At 38.9% G+C, this 20,454-nt stretch overlaps 3 protein-coding genes across 3 annotated transcripts; 1 reads left to right on the top strand and 2 right to left on the bottom strand.

Annotated features, from left to right (window-relative positions):
* Positions 1-25: 25 nt before the first annotated feature.
* Positions 26-7,669, top strand: ldha (lactate dehydrogenase A4). The gene is made up of 8 exons (XM_020642049.3): positions 26-178; positions 2,234-2,359; positions 3,189-3,306; positions 3,434-3,607; positions 3,711-3,884; positions 4,056-4,173; positions 6,265-6,388; positions 6,503-7,669. The coding sequence occupies exons 2-8, from the start codon at positions 2,234-2,236 to the stop codon at positions 6,665-6,667; spliced, it is 999 nt and encodes a 332-aa protein (XP_020497705.1). The 5' UTR covers positions 26-178; the 3' UTR covers positions 6,668-7,669.
* Positions 7,670-8,056: 387 nt separating this feature from the next.
* On the bottom strand, positions 8,057-15,598 carry tsg101a (tumor susceptibility 101a). Its single transcript, XM_020642214.3, has 10 exons — positions 15,205-15,598; positions 14,447-14,534; positions 14,283-14,348; positions 13,656-13,819; positions 13,048-13,174; positions 11,543-11,600; positions 11,207-11,301; positions 9,869-10,071; positions 9,527-9,766; positions 8,057-9,440 (listed from the first exon to the last, which is right to left on the bottom strand). Exons 1-10 carry the CDS (start codon positions 15,244-15,246, stop codon positions 9,351-9,353), a joined length of 1,173 nt encoding a protein of 390 aa, XP_020497870.1. The 5' UTR covers positions 15,247-15,598; the 3' UTR covers positions 8,057-9,350.
* A 775-nt stretch (positions 15,599-16,373) lies between these two features.
* On the bottom strand, positions 16,374-18,721 carry zgc:123278 (uncharacterized protein LOC641569 homolog). The gene is made up of 6 exons (XM_020642227.3): positions 18,577-18,721; positions 18,394-18,478; positions 18,245-18,310; positions 17,561-17,724; positions 17,342-17,444; positions 16,374-17,103 (listed from the first exon to the last, which is right to left on the bottom strand). Exons 1-6 carry the CDS (start codon positions 18,616-18,618, stop codon positions 16,994-16,996), a joined length of 570 nt encoding a protein of 189 aa, XP_020497883.1. The 5' UTR covers positions 18,619-18,721; the 3' UTR covers positions 16,374-16,993.
* Between the last annotated feature and the right edge of the window lie 1,733 nt (positions 18,722-20,454).

Raw genomic sequence — 20,454 nt, 5'->3', positions numbered from 1 at the left:
AGCAGCAGCCACAGACCCGCCCTCATTAGTATTCACTCACGTAACGTGCACACGGAGGGCTGTCTTTAAAAACCGGGAAACACCGCCTCTACAGCACCACTTCTGCGGAAACGCTGCACTCAGGAGGAGCAAGACACATTCCACATCGTGTTTCCACCTTTTTAACTGAACCCTCAAGGTAAGAAAACACCTCGGGCTGCATTATTGCACAGTAAGTCGTCTGTGTGTGTGGTTTTCCCGGAAATTGCTGTAGCCTACTTTACTGTACATATTATTATAGGGGGACCTCGCCAATTTGAGGCGCAGTCTAACCGAGAGGGGTGTGTCGGTACAATCAATATCGGTAGTGATGATTTTTTATTATTTTTGTGTGTGTAAGACCGCTGGCACCTGCTTCCTCTTGTGACAAGTTTCTCTTACAGGTCTTTCATTTGTAAAATTAAGGATTCTTGTGTGAAACAGGGTTGGAGAATCAACAGGATGTTAGCCTGTAAGTTTTGTTTCCTACTTGTTGAGGCCCTACTAACATTAGTCGTGAAAATAGATTATTTTCAAGAATTGCGTTTTAAATAATAGGTTATTATTAGTCATAAGAAGATAATTATGTTCTGTAATTTAACTTAATTAAAAAAAAAATCCCAATTTCATTATTTTAATGAAACAACATTGCAGCGCTAGGGGTTTGACTCTGTTTCTAGCATCACATAGGATGTTTTTGGTTGATGTAATAGCCTAAACGCAGTGTTACACAAGTCCTTACGTATGCCTCCCGGGGCGACCATCATCCAGACAGCAGCCTGAGCCGTACACGAAGGTCTGGAGCAGGAAATGCAGTGACTTCACATGAGGATGCAGGACAGCTGGTGCTCAAGATATTTTTTCAATGGTGTTGAAGTACTTCGACATACATGCTAAATGGCTTTCTTATGAACATATCACATACTCTAAATATGTATTTAAAAAAAAAAAAAAAACTTTGTATAGCTTGGATTATCTAATTAAACAATATAATGCCATCATTTTCACAGAGTTGTTGATAAAAATGGGCTCTTGCAGCTGATGGGCATTTTTTTTTATATCTATTGATGCACAGTGGAAACAATATCTAGATCTCTTGCTGGTTTAACCCTTCCAGTAAATGTGGAATTTTGATGTGAGAAAAAAGTTGATCAGATCAACAACACTTTTAAAGAAATAAGATTTATATACAGTCGCTGTCGTCTGCAAAATAGGACAGTGATGATACTAAAGCGCAGCAGTGATACCTGACACCCCATTAGAGTTCAAACCCCCACTGGCCTGTAAGTGATCATGTGAGAAATATTATTATGTAAGCACACATAACAAAGTTTAAGTTGTCCAGCTGTGTGAAGTAGCTTCTTACTTTGAGTCCCAGAAATTAATCTAATCCAAAGTTTGCCACAAAGCATCCACTTCACTGTCTCTTTCAAGCCACATAGAATTAAGTGTGTTAAGATACTAATAATCCTTGTTGTAATCCTTATTCAGTCATGATACACTTGTAATTTGTCTGATTTGTACAGCATAATTCAACAGTATTGAACTCATGCTTTAATCCTCTACTGCAAGATAACAAAGGGTCCATTTGTGAAGCGCAGACCCGGCCCACCTCAGGGTCAGCTTCTGGTGTGTTGTAAGCTTCCAGCTCACCTCTGAGTGACAGATAATTGGATAAAGGGATGTTGGGTATGTGTGTGTCCCACTTTCTATATCCTACTATTGTGTGCAAACCCACTATGCAGAGGTCTTAAATACTCTCTCACAGAGGGTATTACAGTGCATTAATCCTGTCAGGGATTCCACTACGTGCGGGCCTCCGCATCACCGAGAGGTAGCCGAGTCACACTTGATGTAAACGCCTGTAAGCGTGAGCCCTCAGCCCTGTCTGCCTAAGCAGGAAAGCATAAATGACTGTGTGTGACGTCATCAGGGGGGATGGTCTGTGCTGCATGGAAATAGACTGCAGTACTTTCCCATTCACAGGTTGCTATGGAGACCCAGAGAGGCGCTGTAGGGTAGTCCAGCTCTCTGTGAGAAATAAGGAAGCAAGCTTTTTAAAAAGTGGTAGATGTACGAGTGTGAATTAGGAACTTGAGGTTGTTCTGAAGTTTTGTTTTAGGGGTTAAGAGAAGTGCACACTTCCAATTCTTTAATTTAGGTATAGATGGACATCCCTGTTTACCTTTCTTCTTGTGTGTATGCTTTTCAACAGATGTCCACCAAGGAGAAGCTGATCAGCCATGTGATGAAGGAGGAGCCTGTTGGCAGCAGGAACAAGGTGACGGTGGTCGGTGTTGGCATGGTGGGCATGGCCTCTGCCATCAGCGTACTGCTTAAGGTGAGTTAAAAGACAAAACCAGGTGTGAAATGGAGATAAACGAACGAGTGTTTGATTGTCAAAACATGTAAGCATTGTTGTGACAGTCAGGATGGTAATCTCTGAAGTAAGTAATAAAGTAACAGTAGATTTGATGACAGCTTTTAAGATACATTTCTATATTTTTTACATTTTCTTTATTCATGCATATCTCACTCAGAGACCCATTAAAAGAAATTGGGAAAATAATGATGAATTTATGAAAGAATAGGGGGAAAGCATTATTAAGTACAAGAAACAAAGACTGTAAACTGTGTAGTATGAAAATTAATCAATCAATCAATCTGTATGTGTATAGTGCCAACTCATAAGAAATGATATCTAAAGACACTTTACAAAAGAGCAGGAAACAGACCATAATTATTACATAATCTACAAAGACCCAACATTAATCCATCATGAGCACAACATTAAGCAAGTTACAGTGGCAAGAAAAAAAAAAACTCCCTTAAGAGGCAGAAACCTCGAGCAGAACCAGGCTGATGATTAAAAGTTGGATAAACAGAGATGTAGAAAGAAGGAGAAGGATGAGACAAACAGAGCAGCAACAATGAATAGGATAGATCTGTAACTACAGTGGCAGTAATAATGGTAGTAATGTGTAGTAATAGCAGTAGTATGATAATAGACAGATCAGTCTAATATTAATGTTAACAACTGTAATGATGATGAAACAGGGAGGACTGATTGGGTTATTGAAGCTTTATCCACACAAGCGAAGATTAAATGTAAGATATAATAAATGTAGTGAGTCCAAATGACTCACTACACTACTGTTTAAAAAAATCAGGACCTGTGTGATGAGCTGGCCCTGGTTGACGTGATGGAGGACAAGTTGAAGGGTGAGGTCATGGACCTGCAGCATGGATCCCTCTTCCTGAAGACACACAAGATTGTGGCTGACAAAGGTGAGCATCTACATCAAGAGCTACAGCCGCTGACTCATGAAAATGTTTATTCTCACTCGATCGTAAATGAAGTAAGTAATCTGTGGCTCCGTCTGACCATCTCTCCTTCCTATCATCGATATGTCAGACTACAGTGTGACAGCCAATTCCAAAGTGGTGGTGGTGACTGCTGGTGCCCGCCAGCAGGAGGGCGAGAGCCGTCTGAACCTGGTCCAGCGTAATGTCAACATCTTCAAGTTCATCATCCCAAACATTGTCAAGTACAGCCCCAACTGCATCCTGTTGGTGGTCTCCAACCCAGGTGAGTGTGGTTTGAAATAGTGTTGAGAAGAACTTGAGAATTCAAAGAGATGTATGTGGCAATAACAAATGGAATTCATCTTTACTCCTTATTACCCCTTCAGTGGACATCCTGACCTATGTGGCCTGGAAGCTGAGTGGTTTCCCTCGTCACCGCGTCATCGGTTCCGGCACCAACCTGGACTCTGCCCGTTTCCGCCACCTCATGGGAGAGAAGCTCCACCTCCACCCTTCCAGCTGCCATGGATGGGTCATTGGAGAGCATGGAGACTCCAGTGGTATGTAGTTCATACTAAAAATAAAACTTCTGCTGGCCTTCCACTGTACCATTTTTCTGGTCTGATGCAAATGCTTAAATTCAGCAACATCATTTGCATGTGTTATGTAGCCATTATTGAATTTTTCCATATGTTTTCAAGATGAACTAATTTTTACCTTTCATTTCTTAGTGCCAGTGTGGAGCGGTGTGAATGTTGCTGGAGTTTCCCTGCAGGGCCTCAACCCACAGATGGGTGCTGAAGGCGACAGTGAGAACTGGAAGGAAGTGCATAAGATGGTGGTTGACGGGTGAGTACAAACTATTTTAGATTAATCCACTCATCTATGAGCTGACATAACTCCCTGAACCCTAATGCATCCCTCACATTCACAAATTTAATTGGTAAATCAATCAGCCATGTGTGCATAAAGGCCACCTGACCAACACTGTCTTGGAAGCCATAAATAGTTTTGTTTTAATTAAACAGATTTTAAGGGTTTAATATCTTAAACTCACAGTTACCTGTTAACATGAAGACTAAAAAATCTGGCTCGTTTGACTCCACTGACTGCGACTAGCCCTGATGAGGAATTTGGCCGTGATTGTGAGCCTAAAGGCAAGCAGAGGCGGGTCCATAGAACACTACTGTGCCAAGAGTTCACTAGAGCCTGGCAGCTGGCACACACAATACATACAGTATACTACTCCAGTTAACATAATACAGTGTAGTAGTGCTCATGATCTCACTCTCACTCCCAGGTCAGCATTCATGAAAAACCTGTCCCTGTTAGCTAATCCGCATTTCTATATCTCTCCTTTTCCCCGTTGCTTGGTTTTGAAGGAGGAACTTGGGCCCTTCTTTGAAAAGTAAAATGATGAAACAGTTTGAACGGTAAACTTTGATAGAAGTTCAACAGTTCATCTTTTAAACAGTCAGCATGTCCTGTTTCACAATAGCTATGTGTTAAGGGAGGTCAGCCTTGTGCAATACAATGTTTGATTTACCAAAGAAGTTTACCAAGGCCTGGGTGTGAATAGAAGATTTCAAAAGTGGGGTAAAGACAAGTAACAAATGTACACAATGAATGTCTCAGTGGAGAAGTAAGAAAAGCAAAAGTGCAACCTTGGGTGCGTTCGAATTGTCCCTCCTATCTCCTTTCACTATCCACTTTACCTTAACCCCGCGAAAACGTCATGAGGTCAAGGAAAGATGTTAGGAGAATTCATAAAGGAAAGGGAAAGGCGATCTCGTTGCTCTGACAATCCGACCGCATTTACCACTAGGTGACGTCATTAAATAAAAAACTTTCCCCTGTGTCTTCTTACCGGTGAAATAATCCTAATCACCACAAGGTTGGGATTGAAATAAAAGCAATATAGACTACCAGGCTACAAGTTAGAAAAGTGAAACCTTCACCTTCCTGTCCAATCAGAAATCAACATCAAAATAAATATGATTGTATGAAATTAATTGTTACATTTATGTAAGATATAGCCTACACATAATGTTTTATGCATACACATGTACAACTGCACAAAGCATTCTTAAGAGAATGAAATATGTTGAATAAAACATCATCTGGATAAAAATGTCTCTTATCTTTTTATCTCTTACATGATCTGTGTCACTTTACGATCATCATTCAGTGAGCGGTCGGATGCGCGACTCGCTTTGAATGTTGCGCCCGCAAGGAATTGTGGGGCGGCATATCTCATCTCCTTTCGTAAAGGATGGTCCAGTGTATCCTAAAGGAGGTTATAAAGGAAGCATTGACCCACCTTTCCTTAACTTTTAGAGAATTCGAACGGCCGCCTACTTAAATACTTCCGGGGTTAAGGTAAAGTGGATAATGAAAGGAGATAGGAGGGACAATTCGAACGCACCCCTTGTCTTTCAGCAGGAACAGGTTTTAGTTATGAAAGACACATTTGATTTGTTTAATGTATGAAACAGTAGGACTCCCTTGTTAATTAATTTTTCTCTTTTAACTGATTTGAATGGCATACCAACAAAACTGGTCTGTGCATGTCCAGAATTAGTACAATGGTTCAGTACTGTCACCTCTAGTTTAGTGTGTTTACTCACATGAACCAGGTATATTTACTCTGCATACATTCATAATGTAAATTTGGATTGCACAGCAGAGATTGGTGATTGAAAAACGTCAACTGCAATGCAGCATTAGACGCTGAAATCCCCTGTTGACAGCAATCAATCTAAGTCAAATCAATGCTTCTCTCATCTGGAAACAAGATGGGTGAGGGGTATTGGTGTAAAATTAGGAAGTGGGAGGACACACAGTCCTGCAGAAATGCAGAAACAGGCTGACGTCTTGACTTTCTCTTCTGTCACAAAGACATACTTTTCTCACCCTTTATGTTTTGTGTGCACACTGCAGGGCCTATGAGGTCATCAAGCTGAAGGGCTACACTTCCTGGGCCATCGGTATGTCTGTGGCCGACCTGGTGGAAAGCATCTTGAAGAACCTCCACAAAGTGCATCCCGTGTCCACATTGGTCCAGGTATGGAGATTTAGAGCCTTACATTTACTATTTGCTTAATACACTGTGTACTTTCTTCAACTATTTTGAAATAAAAGCAAACCCTGACCGTGCCCTCCTGCCGCCATCTTTTAGGGCATGCTTGGAGTGAAGGATGAGGTCTTCCTGAGTGTCCCTTGTGTCCTGGGAAACAGCGGCCTGACAGATGTGATTCACATGACGCTGAAGCCGGACGAGGAGAAGCAGGTGCAGAAGAGCGCAGAGACCCTGTGGGGCGTACAGAAGGAGCTCACTCTGTGAAGAAGTGTCCTCTGAATTCTCACACTGTAACCACATGAGGCACTGTGTGGTCAACTCCCTCCTAACATACCTCCTGTGTCCCTTAAGGCAAAAAGGGAATAAAACCTCAGAATATCGAAAAAGGAAAAAAGCTAGATTTTACCTTTAGATATTTACTGATAGGTGTGTTTGTTCCTCTGCTGCCTCCCACATGTTCTCCTCCATGACTGAATTCTCAGATACACATCTCATTACCTTTTTAACCTTTGTGCTCAAAGAGGAGTTACCTATTTGTTGTTCTGTCCACACACGACAGCTAAAGCCTTAGCATATTGCGTATACAAACTCTGTGTACTGTTACTGCTTCTTCTTTACACTCCCTGTCTGTAGCTACTTGATTGTTGTGTTTTTTACCACTTGGTGATCTCTGTTCATTTTTTTTAAATTTGGATTATGATGGAGACATTCCGTTCTCTCTGAGGAGGGCTTCCTGTCAACCGACAGCCATAACAACACCGCTGCAATCATCACAAGGCCTTGATCCTGTGATAGCAAAGTACCTTATCATGAGAAGCAATGCTGCGTCTACTGGATGGCACTGAAGCCTTTGTAAACATCCTAACCACAAGTGCACTGATAGAAATAAACCATTTCAATTGAAAAGTTTAAAGAACAACAGAGATCTAATGGGAAAGAGTCAGCTACAAGTGTGACCAATCAGATGATCACAATAGAAGGTAAAAATCCTGAAGATGGTGTTCTTTTGTTTGCACACTAAATACCCTTCAAGGGTTTTGTATTTATTTTACTTCACCTGACTCTGTAAACATCAAGAGTTAAAGATAGTATTATTTATAACTGTTAATACTTTTGAGATCTATTTATGTATTAATGTTACAATATAAGATGAGGTCTATTAACTCACCAGACTCACTGAAGATCTGTATCTGTCATGGCAGCTGCATATTCGTTTTTATTTGCTGTAACATCAAATAAATCTGCCAGGATAGTGGGAAAAAAGAATCTGTTCATTGTCCTTTCCTGTGTTTGTCATCCTACCTAGAAAAACGCTGTTTTGTATGTGTTTACAGGGCAGCTGACTCAGCTGCTCTCGGTGCACAACTACAGGTCGTTCGTCACGTGGCAGAGTGGATGTTTGGTTTTTTTGCAGGAGATCACAATGTGGTCACTAGATTTCTATAAACACATTGTTGTGAAGGAATACAGCAATCCTGCTGCATCTGCATACAAATACATATAAAAAAAATAGAATGTACAGTTAATTTGAGATCATCCACAAATGTTGTTTGAGTGGTCAGTCTTGTGATACTGAAAACCCCTTAGGCTGTTGTGTAATTATTAACCCCTTAAACAGAAATAATAATGAAATTATCTGAAGGAGATGAGCCATTCAATCAGATTTCTTTTATTTGTTCTGATTTACATAAATCTACAGATATATAAAAGAACAGGTGGTCTATGTTTGATGTGGAAACAAGACAAAAAATAACAGTAGATATTCTATCATACAATTCAAAGTGCATTTAGTAAAAAGGCTAATTTAAATGAGACCTGTTTGCAAACTTGACATAAGTTAGCTTTTTGATTAGTACAATAGTTCTTGATGTGTTTGTACCCTCAACAATTCCTTCTGTAGTCATCACTTTTCCCACATGTTAAGGAATGAGAAAAAGAAAAATGTGAAAAGTTCTATTATACCTTAGAATAAAGCAAAACGTATGTCCACCTTCATCAGAGACACTGTACAGAGTAAACCACGGCTGTACATGATTGACTGGTGAATGTGGTCAGACTGGAGGGTGGACCTGGAAAACTCACATATAATGAAAGACGCTCGCTCACTATGCTGTAATGAAACACACAGAACAGGGAAAGACGCACAGTAGTGAGGACATGTGTCAGTGGAGATACAAAGTAAAGCTTATTAACAGACTCCAATAAGATGAAGAAACACAGTTCAAGTCTATGTTCCTCATCACTCTGACTCCATGGCTAATGGACACGACCCAGACCTCATGCCCCATAAAGACCTGAACGTCTGTCCTGTGAGGTTGCCCTGATAAATATACCTTTTCATCCTAACAGGGGATGGACACGTGGGGCCCTCTACAAAGCCCCCTCTCTACTAGCCCCTAACAATTTGTGCTTACTAGCCAAATGACTTTGTCTGGACAACAGGTCGCTAACAGAACCTGTGGGCCGTCCTGCAACCAAACATTTGCAGGTTGATACAATAACTAAGAGTAAGCCAGCCACACAGAATAGGATCCAACCTGACTTTTAGCAACACGGCATGTGCATTGAGAATGTTGTATGTGTCATCACAGTACCTGGTTCACAATGTGGTTGCACTTGGGTAAAAGTAATGGTGTCATGTCTTAAAAGTGGGGAATTTAATTTCTGATAATGCACAATAATTCTAAACAAGTATTTGGTCAGATCAGTAAACAAATTTCCTTACAGAACTGTGGCCACACAGTTTTGAGTTCACTGTCCTAAACGTGACAGTCTGAGTCGTTTAAATGTCGCATATTTACTGATTCCCTGTTCAGATCTCTGTCTATAGAGATTAAAAAGGGGGACAGCTTTTTGTAAAAGAAGATATTAAAAAAAAGGGAGTAAAAGAGGAGGAGGAGAGGAAGAGAAGATGAAGAAATTTATATTTTCAGGAAGTCAGTCGGGGTCAGTAGAGGTCACTAAGGCCAGCTGTCTTGCGGGCTTTCTGCATGAGAGCTCGAAGCTGGAACTGCTTCCTGGACTGAAGACGTACGTGCTGTAACAAAAGACAATGAATGAGTAAAGCGGTTTCACTGTGAGTTTCATGTTATGCATGAGTGACGGTGGTGTTGATGTGGTCACCTTTAGAAAAACCTCCAGGTCTATGACGCCCCTGCGGAGCGCCTCCCCCAGGTAAAAGATAGTGTCCTCGATTGCGTTTTCTTCAGCGTAAAGGTTCAGGATCTGTTTGTAGAGCGGGGCTGTGGGTACAATGACATCATCGATATCGTTGTTCTCTGATTGGTTTTCCATCTTCTCCAAGGCCTCGCTGAGCTCCTCGTCTTTTCTCTTCAGCAGCTCGATATTCCTGTCAACCTCGGCCTAGTGACGACAAAGATAAAAACCAAATCATCATTAACAAAAATCAAAAAATAAAACACAAGCGGACAGAACAAATTTAGATACCATAACAGGGTCTCTCACCACTTCCTGGTCCAGTCTTGAAACCATCTCCTCCAGTTTCTGATGTCCTTTCTTCAAGTCCTCCTCTGTTCTCTTCAGGGCGTCCAGCTCCGCCTGAGCTCTGTCCATCTCCTCCTTCATCCTCCAGCGAAGCTTGTCACTCACAGCGGAAATCAGAGATGCGCGGATTGTGTCCTCACCAATGGTGCCATCTCTGCTCTGGCCTGAACAGGAAGTGGAAGAGGAGGGATGCGAGTCAAGGAACAGCAGAAACCTTAATTACAAGCAGACCTTCCTGATATATCATCTTTAGAATGGGACAAACAGCAGACTGAAATCACATAAAACACAAAGCCTCCAGCCACAGCTATCACTGACACGATATGGAAGAGTTATGTCTGTCATGCAGGGAAAAAAAGACCCTGTACAGTAGTACCACAAGTTGAACCACTGAATTTCTGACAAACTGGAGTGTAATGAACTTGTTAACATTTGCTTGCATCACAAACATTCAGACCCCGTGTAAAGAAAACACCAGAGAAATCACCCAAATCAAGGTCGGATGAGATAAATATTTACAGAATGGGAGCGAAATTCATGGAAAAACTTTCTCAGCAAAGAGGTCACCATGAGCTACAAAGATATAGTAAGATAAGATAATAGAACTTAAATAATCCTGAAGGAAAGTGTCTGACTGAGATGAGATGGTCATAATGACCTAAACAAGTGAATATCAGACATATTCGGTAAAGAATAACACAAACTAGAGCTGACCAGGTTATTCAATAGACCAGACACTGTTCCATTTCTTCAGAGTGAAGACGCCCCTCATGTGCAGTCTGGAGTCAGCATAACAAATGTCAGAGTTGATTCAGCTTTGAGATCTGAGTAGCCTCTGCTAAACCCACATTTTCCCTGCTTTACTAAAAATAGGAGACATAAGAAGCTCCCCCTGCATGCTGGTCCATTTCCCCGGTGCTTGAAGTTGGGACAGCAGAAAGGTCCCCTGATCTACGGTGTGTCTTTGTGTACAGTTACTGTTTCCATCTTAATATAGCGCTGTGTGCCTCTGAGGTGCAGGGGGGATAGAGCTGGAGAGGGGGTACTCTTCAGGTCCATCTTACTCTTTGGCCTTTAATGCACCCCACTCTTGTTACACTAACGACCTTTTACTGGCAGCTCAGCGCGCCACAGAAGTCACACAGAGGGTGAGTGAGTTTGAGTCAAAAGGTCAGTTGTCTTATTTCAGGGTTAACTAAAGACCATGGAAAGGAGGAAATATGTTGTATATTTAGAAGTGAATTAAGCTTAACTTTGAGGATGGAATCATTCAATATTCCACACGAGTGTAATACATACCCACTGTGGAAACTGGAGTCTGGCCGGGATAGTGTGCTGGTCCAGCAGTGGCTGGGTAAGAGTTTCCCCCTGGGTATTGGTATCCTGGATAGCCTCTGCAAATCGTGAAATGCTCATCAATGAACAAATCCTTCACCTTGTCCATTTAACACAATTCTGACCTGTCTTTAACTTTAACTGAACCAGTTGTGCAGTGTTTTACTGATAAACTGGCTTCTGTTTGATAAGCTGATAAAGAAACCACAAAACAAACATGCCAGGAAAGACGTGTTAGGACATATATATGTGCTTCAGCTGAGGGAAAGGCCTGGGACCTGCTTTTGTTACACATCTTACCCTGGATTAGGATTTGGGCCGTAGGATGAGACCGCAGGCATTCCAGGCATGTATGAAGCTGAGGTACAGAGAGAGAGATGGTGAAACAATTAGATCTGAGGACATACAGGTCAAAGTATTCTCCCCCATTCATTCCCACACTGACACATGTACTTTCATTTGCCATGATGTGACATTATGGAGTCTGAGCTCCATCTGGTGTTTCAGGGCACAACTGCATCTCTAAAAATGTGATGTAATATTTAGAGATGGGACAGAACCATTCTAATATCGGTCTGATTTTGACCCAATTTGACCAGGGAGTTCAGACGAGATGGAACAGGTCCTTCTATGTGACAAAAAGTTTCATTCTTGCACTTCAGTTTCAAAGATTTAATTTGAAAACCTTAAAGTTGTTGCTGCTTTCTGTTTTTATGTGAAGCCAGGACAAAGTTCAAATCAATTTATTTTGAATAATTTTAATTTTTCTGCATTTTTATTTATTTATTTTGTTCTTTAAAGAAGAAATGCAAGGTTGTGTTGACTACAGCTTTGTGTAGCCTAACACATACTACCATAATAACAATATTAATTACGGTTAAAAAAAGATCTGTATCGGTACATATGTGTCAGAATCAGGTCAGAACTGAAAAAAAGTGGATGGGTGCGTCTCTAAAAGTAGTAAGGCAAATTTCCTACAAACATCAGCCATAATAGATATCACATTGACACTGAAGCCTTATTCAAATTATAGGTTTGTTGCATTATTTGCATCCCTGTCACACCTCGCCTTCGTTATGAATGTCACAGAGGCGTAATGGGAGGACCAAGTCGTGCCAACTCTGTATCATCTTTGGAGGTCAAAACAAAGGGTGTTACAGGGGCGAGACAGGATCACTGTAGGATGACGGAGCCAGCAGGGGAGAACAGCACTGATTGTGTGAGTGCATGTCTGAATATGTGTGTCGCGTGTGGAAGTAGCCCCTGCTGTTTCTTTACACATTTTGCATACACAACACTGTAACGCAATCATAAACTGGGAAACCAATATTACGCCATTGTGGGATTAATATGAAAGTACAAAGACGTAGGGATGGGTGATCAGGCCTAAAATAAAATCTCAGATTTATTCACACAAAACATTTTGCCACTTTAATTAATTTTTGCTTCTAAAGAAGTATCAATTATTAAAATAAGTTGTGCTTTAATTTTAGCAGTGCAATTTAACAAAAGCAAAACTGAATTTCCCTTAGAGGATTCATAAAGTGCAAGCTTTAAACTTGTCTTTGAACGTGCTAGTAGATGTCGTTTCAAGGTACAACAAAAGTCGAGATGAGGCAGAGCAACTTCTGCTTAGCTGGGTGGCTCATCACGGGGTCAACCCGGTTTCTAACTCTATCCACTGTCCCATCTCTAAATAAATACATAAGAAGCCAAAAAATAAAGGGTGTTTTAACAGCAGAGCTTCGTTATGGTGCTGTTGCGGAAGATGAGGCTGTTTCCAAAGCAAAAGAAATGTCACTCACGGTTAGGGGGTCCAGCAGCTTGGAAGGCTTGGTATGGGGCTTGTGTGGTGGGACGAGAAAACACAGGAGGCTCCTCTCCAAACACCACAATCATCACCTGAATCAGACCATACAAGTCTGACTGAGGCTACAAGAAATAAAGGGAGGGGCACATTTTACTAACCAAGAAAACAAATAAAGAATCACTGCTATTTCAAATGACCCATAGAAAAGTCACTGTTCAAATATTAGCTTAAGACAGTTTGTTGCCAACATTATAGCATCATTATGCCCAAAATATGTAGCCATAGACATAACCATTTTTTAAATTTTTTTGTCTTCTTTCATTGTATGTATGCTGTTGTTGTTGTTTTTTTGTTCATGTAAAGCGCTTTGTGACCTTTGTCTGTGAAAAGCACTTTATGAATAAATAAACTTTATTATATCCAAATAACCACAGGTGTCTATATTTTTCATGTTCTATGAGTGCTGCAGTCGTAGCTCAAATCTTATACCTGAATAAGCTAAACTGTTATAATGCATTTATCATAGTTCAACTTTAATTTTGCACATTTCAATATCGCCATGTCCAAAATAAACAGCTTATAACAAACAAAAAAAATACTTACATGCTTCCACTCATGTAGATAAGGCAGGTAGATTTTGCCGTTGGCATCGATGTGCTTGCCAGTTTTGATCATCATGGCACTGGTAGGTTTGACAAAACATATGGGAGGGTTGTAGGGATATGTGTCCAGCATCCACAGACAAACTGGGATGTTGTAGACATTGCCTGAAAACACACACATACACTCTTCAGGTTTGGCTTTGGGCTCGTGGTAATCTGTTCTGTAGCTTGATGTTGAAGCTAAGAAGCAGAAACAGTCAAAAAAAATCTGCAAATCACAGTCCCTGAGTAAAACATCAATTTGTTTACAGATACACATTCATTCTAAAATTGTACTTTTGATTCTCTCTACATGTTGCCACACACAACGTTTTGTAAGTTAATTAACCCTAAAGTTGACAAGTTTAATTTAAAAACACATCCATGATAACTAGCTCAAGCTATATTCAGAACACAAATATAGAGAGAGGAAGAGTAAGCCAACAAGTATGCTAGTCTAGACAGAAGTTGACATTTACCTTTCCATCGCCCAGTCTTCCTGGTTACACCTCTGAACAATGTGATGCCTATTGTTTCTAGAGACACAGTGATGGTGATTTTTGAACAAAGCCAGCAAAACTTTATTTACCTCTGTAGCTCACTGGCACAGTTCCTGTCAAGCTCATCAGGTCTCTTGTGGAGCCATCATTAAACACTGAAATCCAAAAAGTTAATTTATATACCTTCTTAATGAAAGAATACATATCCAACAAATCCCAAACCAAACCAAGAAAACACGAGGATTCATTTTACCATAAGCATCCATAACAGGCTTCAAGTCCTTGTACTGGGAGATGACATTGGTTATCTCACGAACAGTCAGATCTCTGTATTTGTATTGCTAGACAAAGAGGACAAAATATCATGAATGTTTATGAAAATTCAACTTTCAAAACAATCTATTACACATTTGTAACACTTTTAAAAAGCTCAGTCATTTACTATGATACTGATTTTAGGGAGTTTAGTCAGGTGTTTACTTTAATCTCTACCTAATGACAATAATGTTTTATACCAGGCCTTTCAAAAAAACAATCTGGAGGCTGTTCAAGTTTGTTGAGAGGCCTCCTTTTCAAATGGAGAATCAAACTAATTATACTAAACACAAGTTCAAATCCTGGATTTAGTTGTATTTGAGCTAACAGTGGTCGAAAACAACTCTGAAGGTTTAACAAAAGTTCACTGGACAGTAGGAAAGCTGCTGTAACAGTCACATGAAAAACAGTGAAATGTTTGTTTACATAGTGATCAGAGTTATTAAATGAGTTATTATATAAGTGATTATGTAAGTGATAACAGGTATGTGGTCATGTTTTAAAACGGAGGCTTACTTTTGCGATCAAAATGAACCATCTAACCTAATTAACATGAGGAAAATGTGTCGTTAATTCTGAATTAACCATTTTAGTAAACTTTAACATGCTAATAAAATAGCATAATGTATCATGTTTAGTATCGCTCGTATTAGCTAGCTCGCTATCGTTACCGAAACTGATGAATAGATATCTTACCTTCAGCATCTTCTTCAGGGCTCCTTCGTTGACAACAGCCATGGTTTTGGTTGATAGATGTTTCTGCTATTAAGTTAAAACGTGAACAGCTGACTTTAATGCCAACTGTAGTGACACCTAACAAAAGCTAAAACTTGCTAGCAGGACCTCAGTGAATGCTAGGCTAATGCTAGCCCAACCTAGGGCCGACGACACTACAGACACTTCTTGCTGTCTACGACACACTCCAGTCCAATACGAGTTCTGTCTATTTTTAGACACGACAAGAATCACCCACTCACTTCAAACTGAAAACACTCCAAAAAGGTTATCGGTAGTTGTTAAAAGAGACCAAAAAAAACAAATATCCGCTGGTTGACGACAGGAATTTCCGGAATTCTACCTTGACAACTTCCGGTCTGAAAATGACGTGTCATAGAGGTGTGATCATGTATATTATGGACATTGTTATTTGTTATCAGGGCTCGTAATAAACCAATTTATTTTAATATTCCCAATGGTTGTTAGCTCGTAATTTATTTAATTCTTAATCATGTATGGATATGATACTATTTTTAGTATCTATATATTTTTTTGTACATTCTTAATTTTTAATCACTCTTAATCTTAATTTTTATTTATTTATTTATTTATTTTTTAAATTGTACTGTGTTCACTTTTTGTTTGCAATCCTTGCTCTTTGCTGCTGTAACACTGTAAATTTCCCCGTTGTGGGATAAATAAAGGATTATCTTATTTTATCTTATAACGCCATTATCATTTCCTTCATAAACTATTAAATTGATTTCTGCACTGTGTGCGTATAAAAATAGGCTATTAACATATTGATAGGCTACGTATTGATTTTGAACCATGACAGTGATAAAACGATATGTAACTTGCTATAGTGTAAAGTATGACCTACAGTACAATTATTTATTTTTCTAAATGTTCCCTACATTTTGATGTTTTTCAGAAAAATAGGCTTTAACTTTGTCAGTGTGTTTGAACTTAAATAATAGGCTACATGAAAAGTGCCTTTGATTTTGAAGTGACATCTCAAATTTAATCAACACTAACTTTTTTGTTTGTTGTTTAGGTCTAGCACTTACTGAACTACATTTGCTGATAATTATTTCTAACTTACATCCCATTATTGATTTCCATCCCATAGCCTATCACAAATTAGGGGAACTTCAAAGAATTTATTTTAATAGCACAACACACCTTTATTCCTGAATAAAAGCAACACTTTCACAAGAGATCAGCCAACAATATTTGTTAAATGTCCAGTTTTTGGGGATAGTTTTGTCTTTTGGCTCTGTGTGAAATGCTGTAATCTAAAAATGTATTCAAATTATCCATTGAGTCTTCTTTCACAAGGTTTTGAAGCACACTGAGAAAAACAAACAATCCTCTATTGGGCTGCATTGGCTGGGTGTAAGTTCATCAAATGAGTAACTTATCTTTTCACTAGTCAAAAGTCCAAAAGTCACGTTTGTCATTCAGGTCAATTAATTTACAGGCATTCAAATGTGGAAGCCATTGATATGTTCAATGAAAAACCAAAAGAAGAAAAATGAAGAAAGAAGAAGAAAGAAGAAATCCATTATAAGAGCATAAAACCAATCAATATGTTTTTATCATACTTGACATTTACCTATCTAAATCATTTGGATTTTTTCCAATACAGAATTAATAATGACACATAGATTTATCAATGGATACCATCTGACACTATGCACAGGATACAACAAAAATCACAGGCAGCACACTGTTGTAAAAATGATTTGTAAAATATCACTGAAGACTAACAGGTTGTTTCATGGTCTTGTTGGTCGTCTTCTCTTGGTAAACATAGATACATGCTTCCATCTGAATCTGAAAGCACCTGTGTTTGTCTCTGGAACTGCAGCCAACCTAAAAAACAAGGAAATGTATCATTGATGAAGGTTGGTTGTAAATCACAACAAATTCAAAAACATGTTGACAAAGGAAATATATCTTCAGCCCTAGATTTACAAGGGTATAGGCCCTTTATTCATGTTTGATCACGTGCAGCCTAGATATGAATGTCAGATTCATATCTATATCCAGGGCATACAATGTTTTGAAACTACATGGAGGCTTGCTTACTGCCTGTGGGAGTGTTACTTACAAGAGGTCTGCTCGGGCTCTGGATATTGCTTCATGCATACAGGAGGGAAGTCTCCAAATATGACACACATCACTTGCAAGAGGCTCACAAGATCACATTCACCCTGAGAGGTGTAAAGAAAACAACACACAAATGAAATATGGCCGGAAAAAATCGGAATGTGTACATTTTTAACATGCAGCCATATCCAGGAATACACAATAACATTTCAAGTCTTACATGTTTCCACTCTTCAAGGTAAGGCAGCCTCACTTCACCATTGCTGGACACAAACTTCCCTTTGAGTAACATCATCTCCTGTGTGGGTCTGATGTAGCAGATGGGGGCAGTTTGGGGGAAGCTTTCTTCAAGCCACAGGCAAACTGGGATGTTGTAGGTCTTGTCTTGTGTCAGAACAGGAGGAAACATTTTTCCTTTTTTTATCACACACCATCTTAGAGATTATAAAGTTTATGTTTCATATATTTTGTATCTAAATCGATTGAAAACTATGTCAAAATCAGCTTCCATTTAACCCATTTAGGCTTAGGGCCGCCTCAAAAAACAACCTCTTAAACCTAAATCTAAAACCTACCTATCGTTTGAAAACAACTTCCCAAAAACTGAGGGATTTCAGAAAAAACTTTGCAGAATTCCTACATTTAGTAAAATCTTTATTTTTCAACTTCTGCAGCAGATAGAGACATAAAAATAAAATCATTTGAGAGCGTAAACCATTGGCTTTAACTCATTGCCTTTGCACTAAAGATCATTCCTAAATCATCATTAAAAAAAAAAAAAAACTACAATATGCACCAATGTTGCATCAGGTTTTAAAGGTAGAAGCATGCTAGCATCTCATCCAGTCTTAAAGCTACATAGACCTTTTTTGGACATGGTCTCAGTATATAAAGTCATTGTTACCTTGACACTTGATTGGAATGGTTCCAGTTAGACTCATCAGGTCCTTTGAGGTTCCATCGTTGTAAACTGTAAAACATTAAACAATGAATGTGTCCTTTGTACTTCAAATGTTCCCAATGTTGAATAAGTTCAGGTCATTTTAATTTTACCGTGTTTGTCCATCACTGGCACAAGAAATTGGAAGTGAGTCAGTGCAATGCTTATTTCCTGAGTCACTTGCTTACGCAGATATGTCTTCATGACAAAAGGATAAAAAAAGCAAACAATGAAAACAATTGTGTACAAAAAGCATGTTTTTACATGTTTGTTATAGTCTTTTGAATCGTTCTTACCTTAGGAAGCATTTTCTTAATCTTAGACTCATTGAATGACATGATTAAGGTTGATCTGAAAGGAAAACAGCACTCTGTGTATCTCTTCAATCACGTACACTCACAAACTCTCGGCTTCCCGTCTGCCCCAGATTTATGGATGACCTCCTGTTTTTTATGACCGTTAAACACCAATAAGAGAGCAGCCTCACATTTATGCAAATGATCTGTCCTTAAAAGCAAAAACTAGGCTACAAAAGATAAACAAGCAAGACAAGAAAACACCAGTGACCCAATAAACCAATTGTATTACATTATATTAGAAATATTTAAAATAAAAGGACGAGTGAAGAAGCCAGGCTTTGGTTGTTTTATTCAGAAATTGTCTATTTCTCTTGTAAATCTATAAACAGATGTACAATTTATGATTATTAAATGTAAAACCATATATGCAAGTGATACCAAGTATACAACCTGTTACCATATAGAGTGAGATAAATAACACCAGAACCAGCAGTTACAAAATGTAAAAGCAAAGACCCTTCAAATGCCTTGTTCAAAAAATGCAAACCATTTGTATCTTTACATTGAATTCATCTGTTAAATGATCTGTTCTCTTAACTAAGTCTGACTCTCACAGCTTTCATGTTGAATTTAAAGAATTTATTTTAAATTAGAAATATTTCCATTGAGCTACTTCCTTAATGCCCCCATACCTTGTTTCCTAGATACTTACTTCCTCCTTCTGCTTTAGTTATTGTGAGACCAAACACAGAAAAACACACAAACAGCTGACCTTTGTTCTGTCCGTTACTGTTTTCTTGAAATACTCAAGTCATCATTTGTATAGTGAGGCAAATATCTTCTTAATTCATACCAATGTTCACCACACCTTCTTTTCTTTTAAGCATCAATAAGCTTCTTTTGTGTGTGTGTTCTACCAAAATGAAACAGATCTGCAGTTCAGCAGTTAAAACGTCTTGTTGCTCTGTTGACGGTAAGACTGCGTGTGAACTCGTGTTTTATGACTGTCCTTTGAGCTTTCATCACAGCCTGGTACATGATTATCCTGCCATACACACGTGAAAGATATATGACAAGAAGACAGATAAAGGTCAGCAGTGTTTATAATACTTAAAATACAGTTAATTATTAAATATTTGTGTAAACATCCCAGTTTGTCATACTTAAGCATACACAATGTGATAATTGTAAATACAAATGATGAATCAATGCTACAACTATGCAACTGTTCATTAATGAATATGTTTGGGTCTTTTTTCTTTTCTTTCTTTCTTTCTTTCTTTCTGGGGTTTATCAGAGGACTCTCTCTCTCTCTCTCTCCTGACAGAGACTTGGCTCTTTTTGAGCCTCAGATGGCTCTTCAGTGCTCTCTTGATACATTCAAACTACTCTGTCATCTTATTTGCATAATACATCCTTTCAAAGACTAGAAAAGAAACTCAACCGTGCTCCAGAAACTGATTGCATGGACATGGTTTCTGTTATCCACACAGAAATTGCAAACTCGTAATTTCAAATGTCAACATACACAGAGAATCTTGGGAAACATTTGACTCATCTTGACACCATTTATATCTTTTTTTCTGGTTTGTTTGTGCATACTCTATTATGGACTGCTTACATTTATCAATTACATGTGGATAATATTAAGTGTATGCTTCACACACAGTATAAAAATATTTGTACCTAGCTTACCCGAATGTGAACGTGTGTGTGTAAAGGTTTTAATTTTTGTTCGTTTTTATGTTGTCATCCAAATATGTCAATGTATATAATTCAGAAATAAACAAGCATACACAATGTGATACACAAAGCAACCTGTAGATGGCAGCAAATATCCACTTTAAGCACAGCATGCAGTGAATTAGATAAAGA

Source organism: Labrus bergylta, chromosome 7 (genome assembly GCF_963930695.1).
Source record: "Labrus bergylta chromosome 7, fLabBer1.1, whole genome shotgun sequence".
In the NCBI taxonomy this organism is placed as follows: Eukaryota; Metazoa; Chordata; class Actinopteri; order Labriformes; family Labridae; genus Labrus; species Labrus bergylta.
Note: the sequence above shows the minus strand (reverse complement) of the source record. Positions and strands in the feature narration are given on the sequence as shown.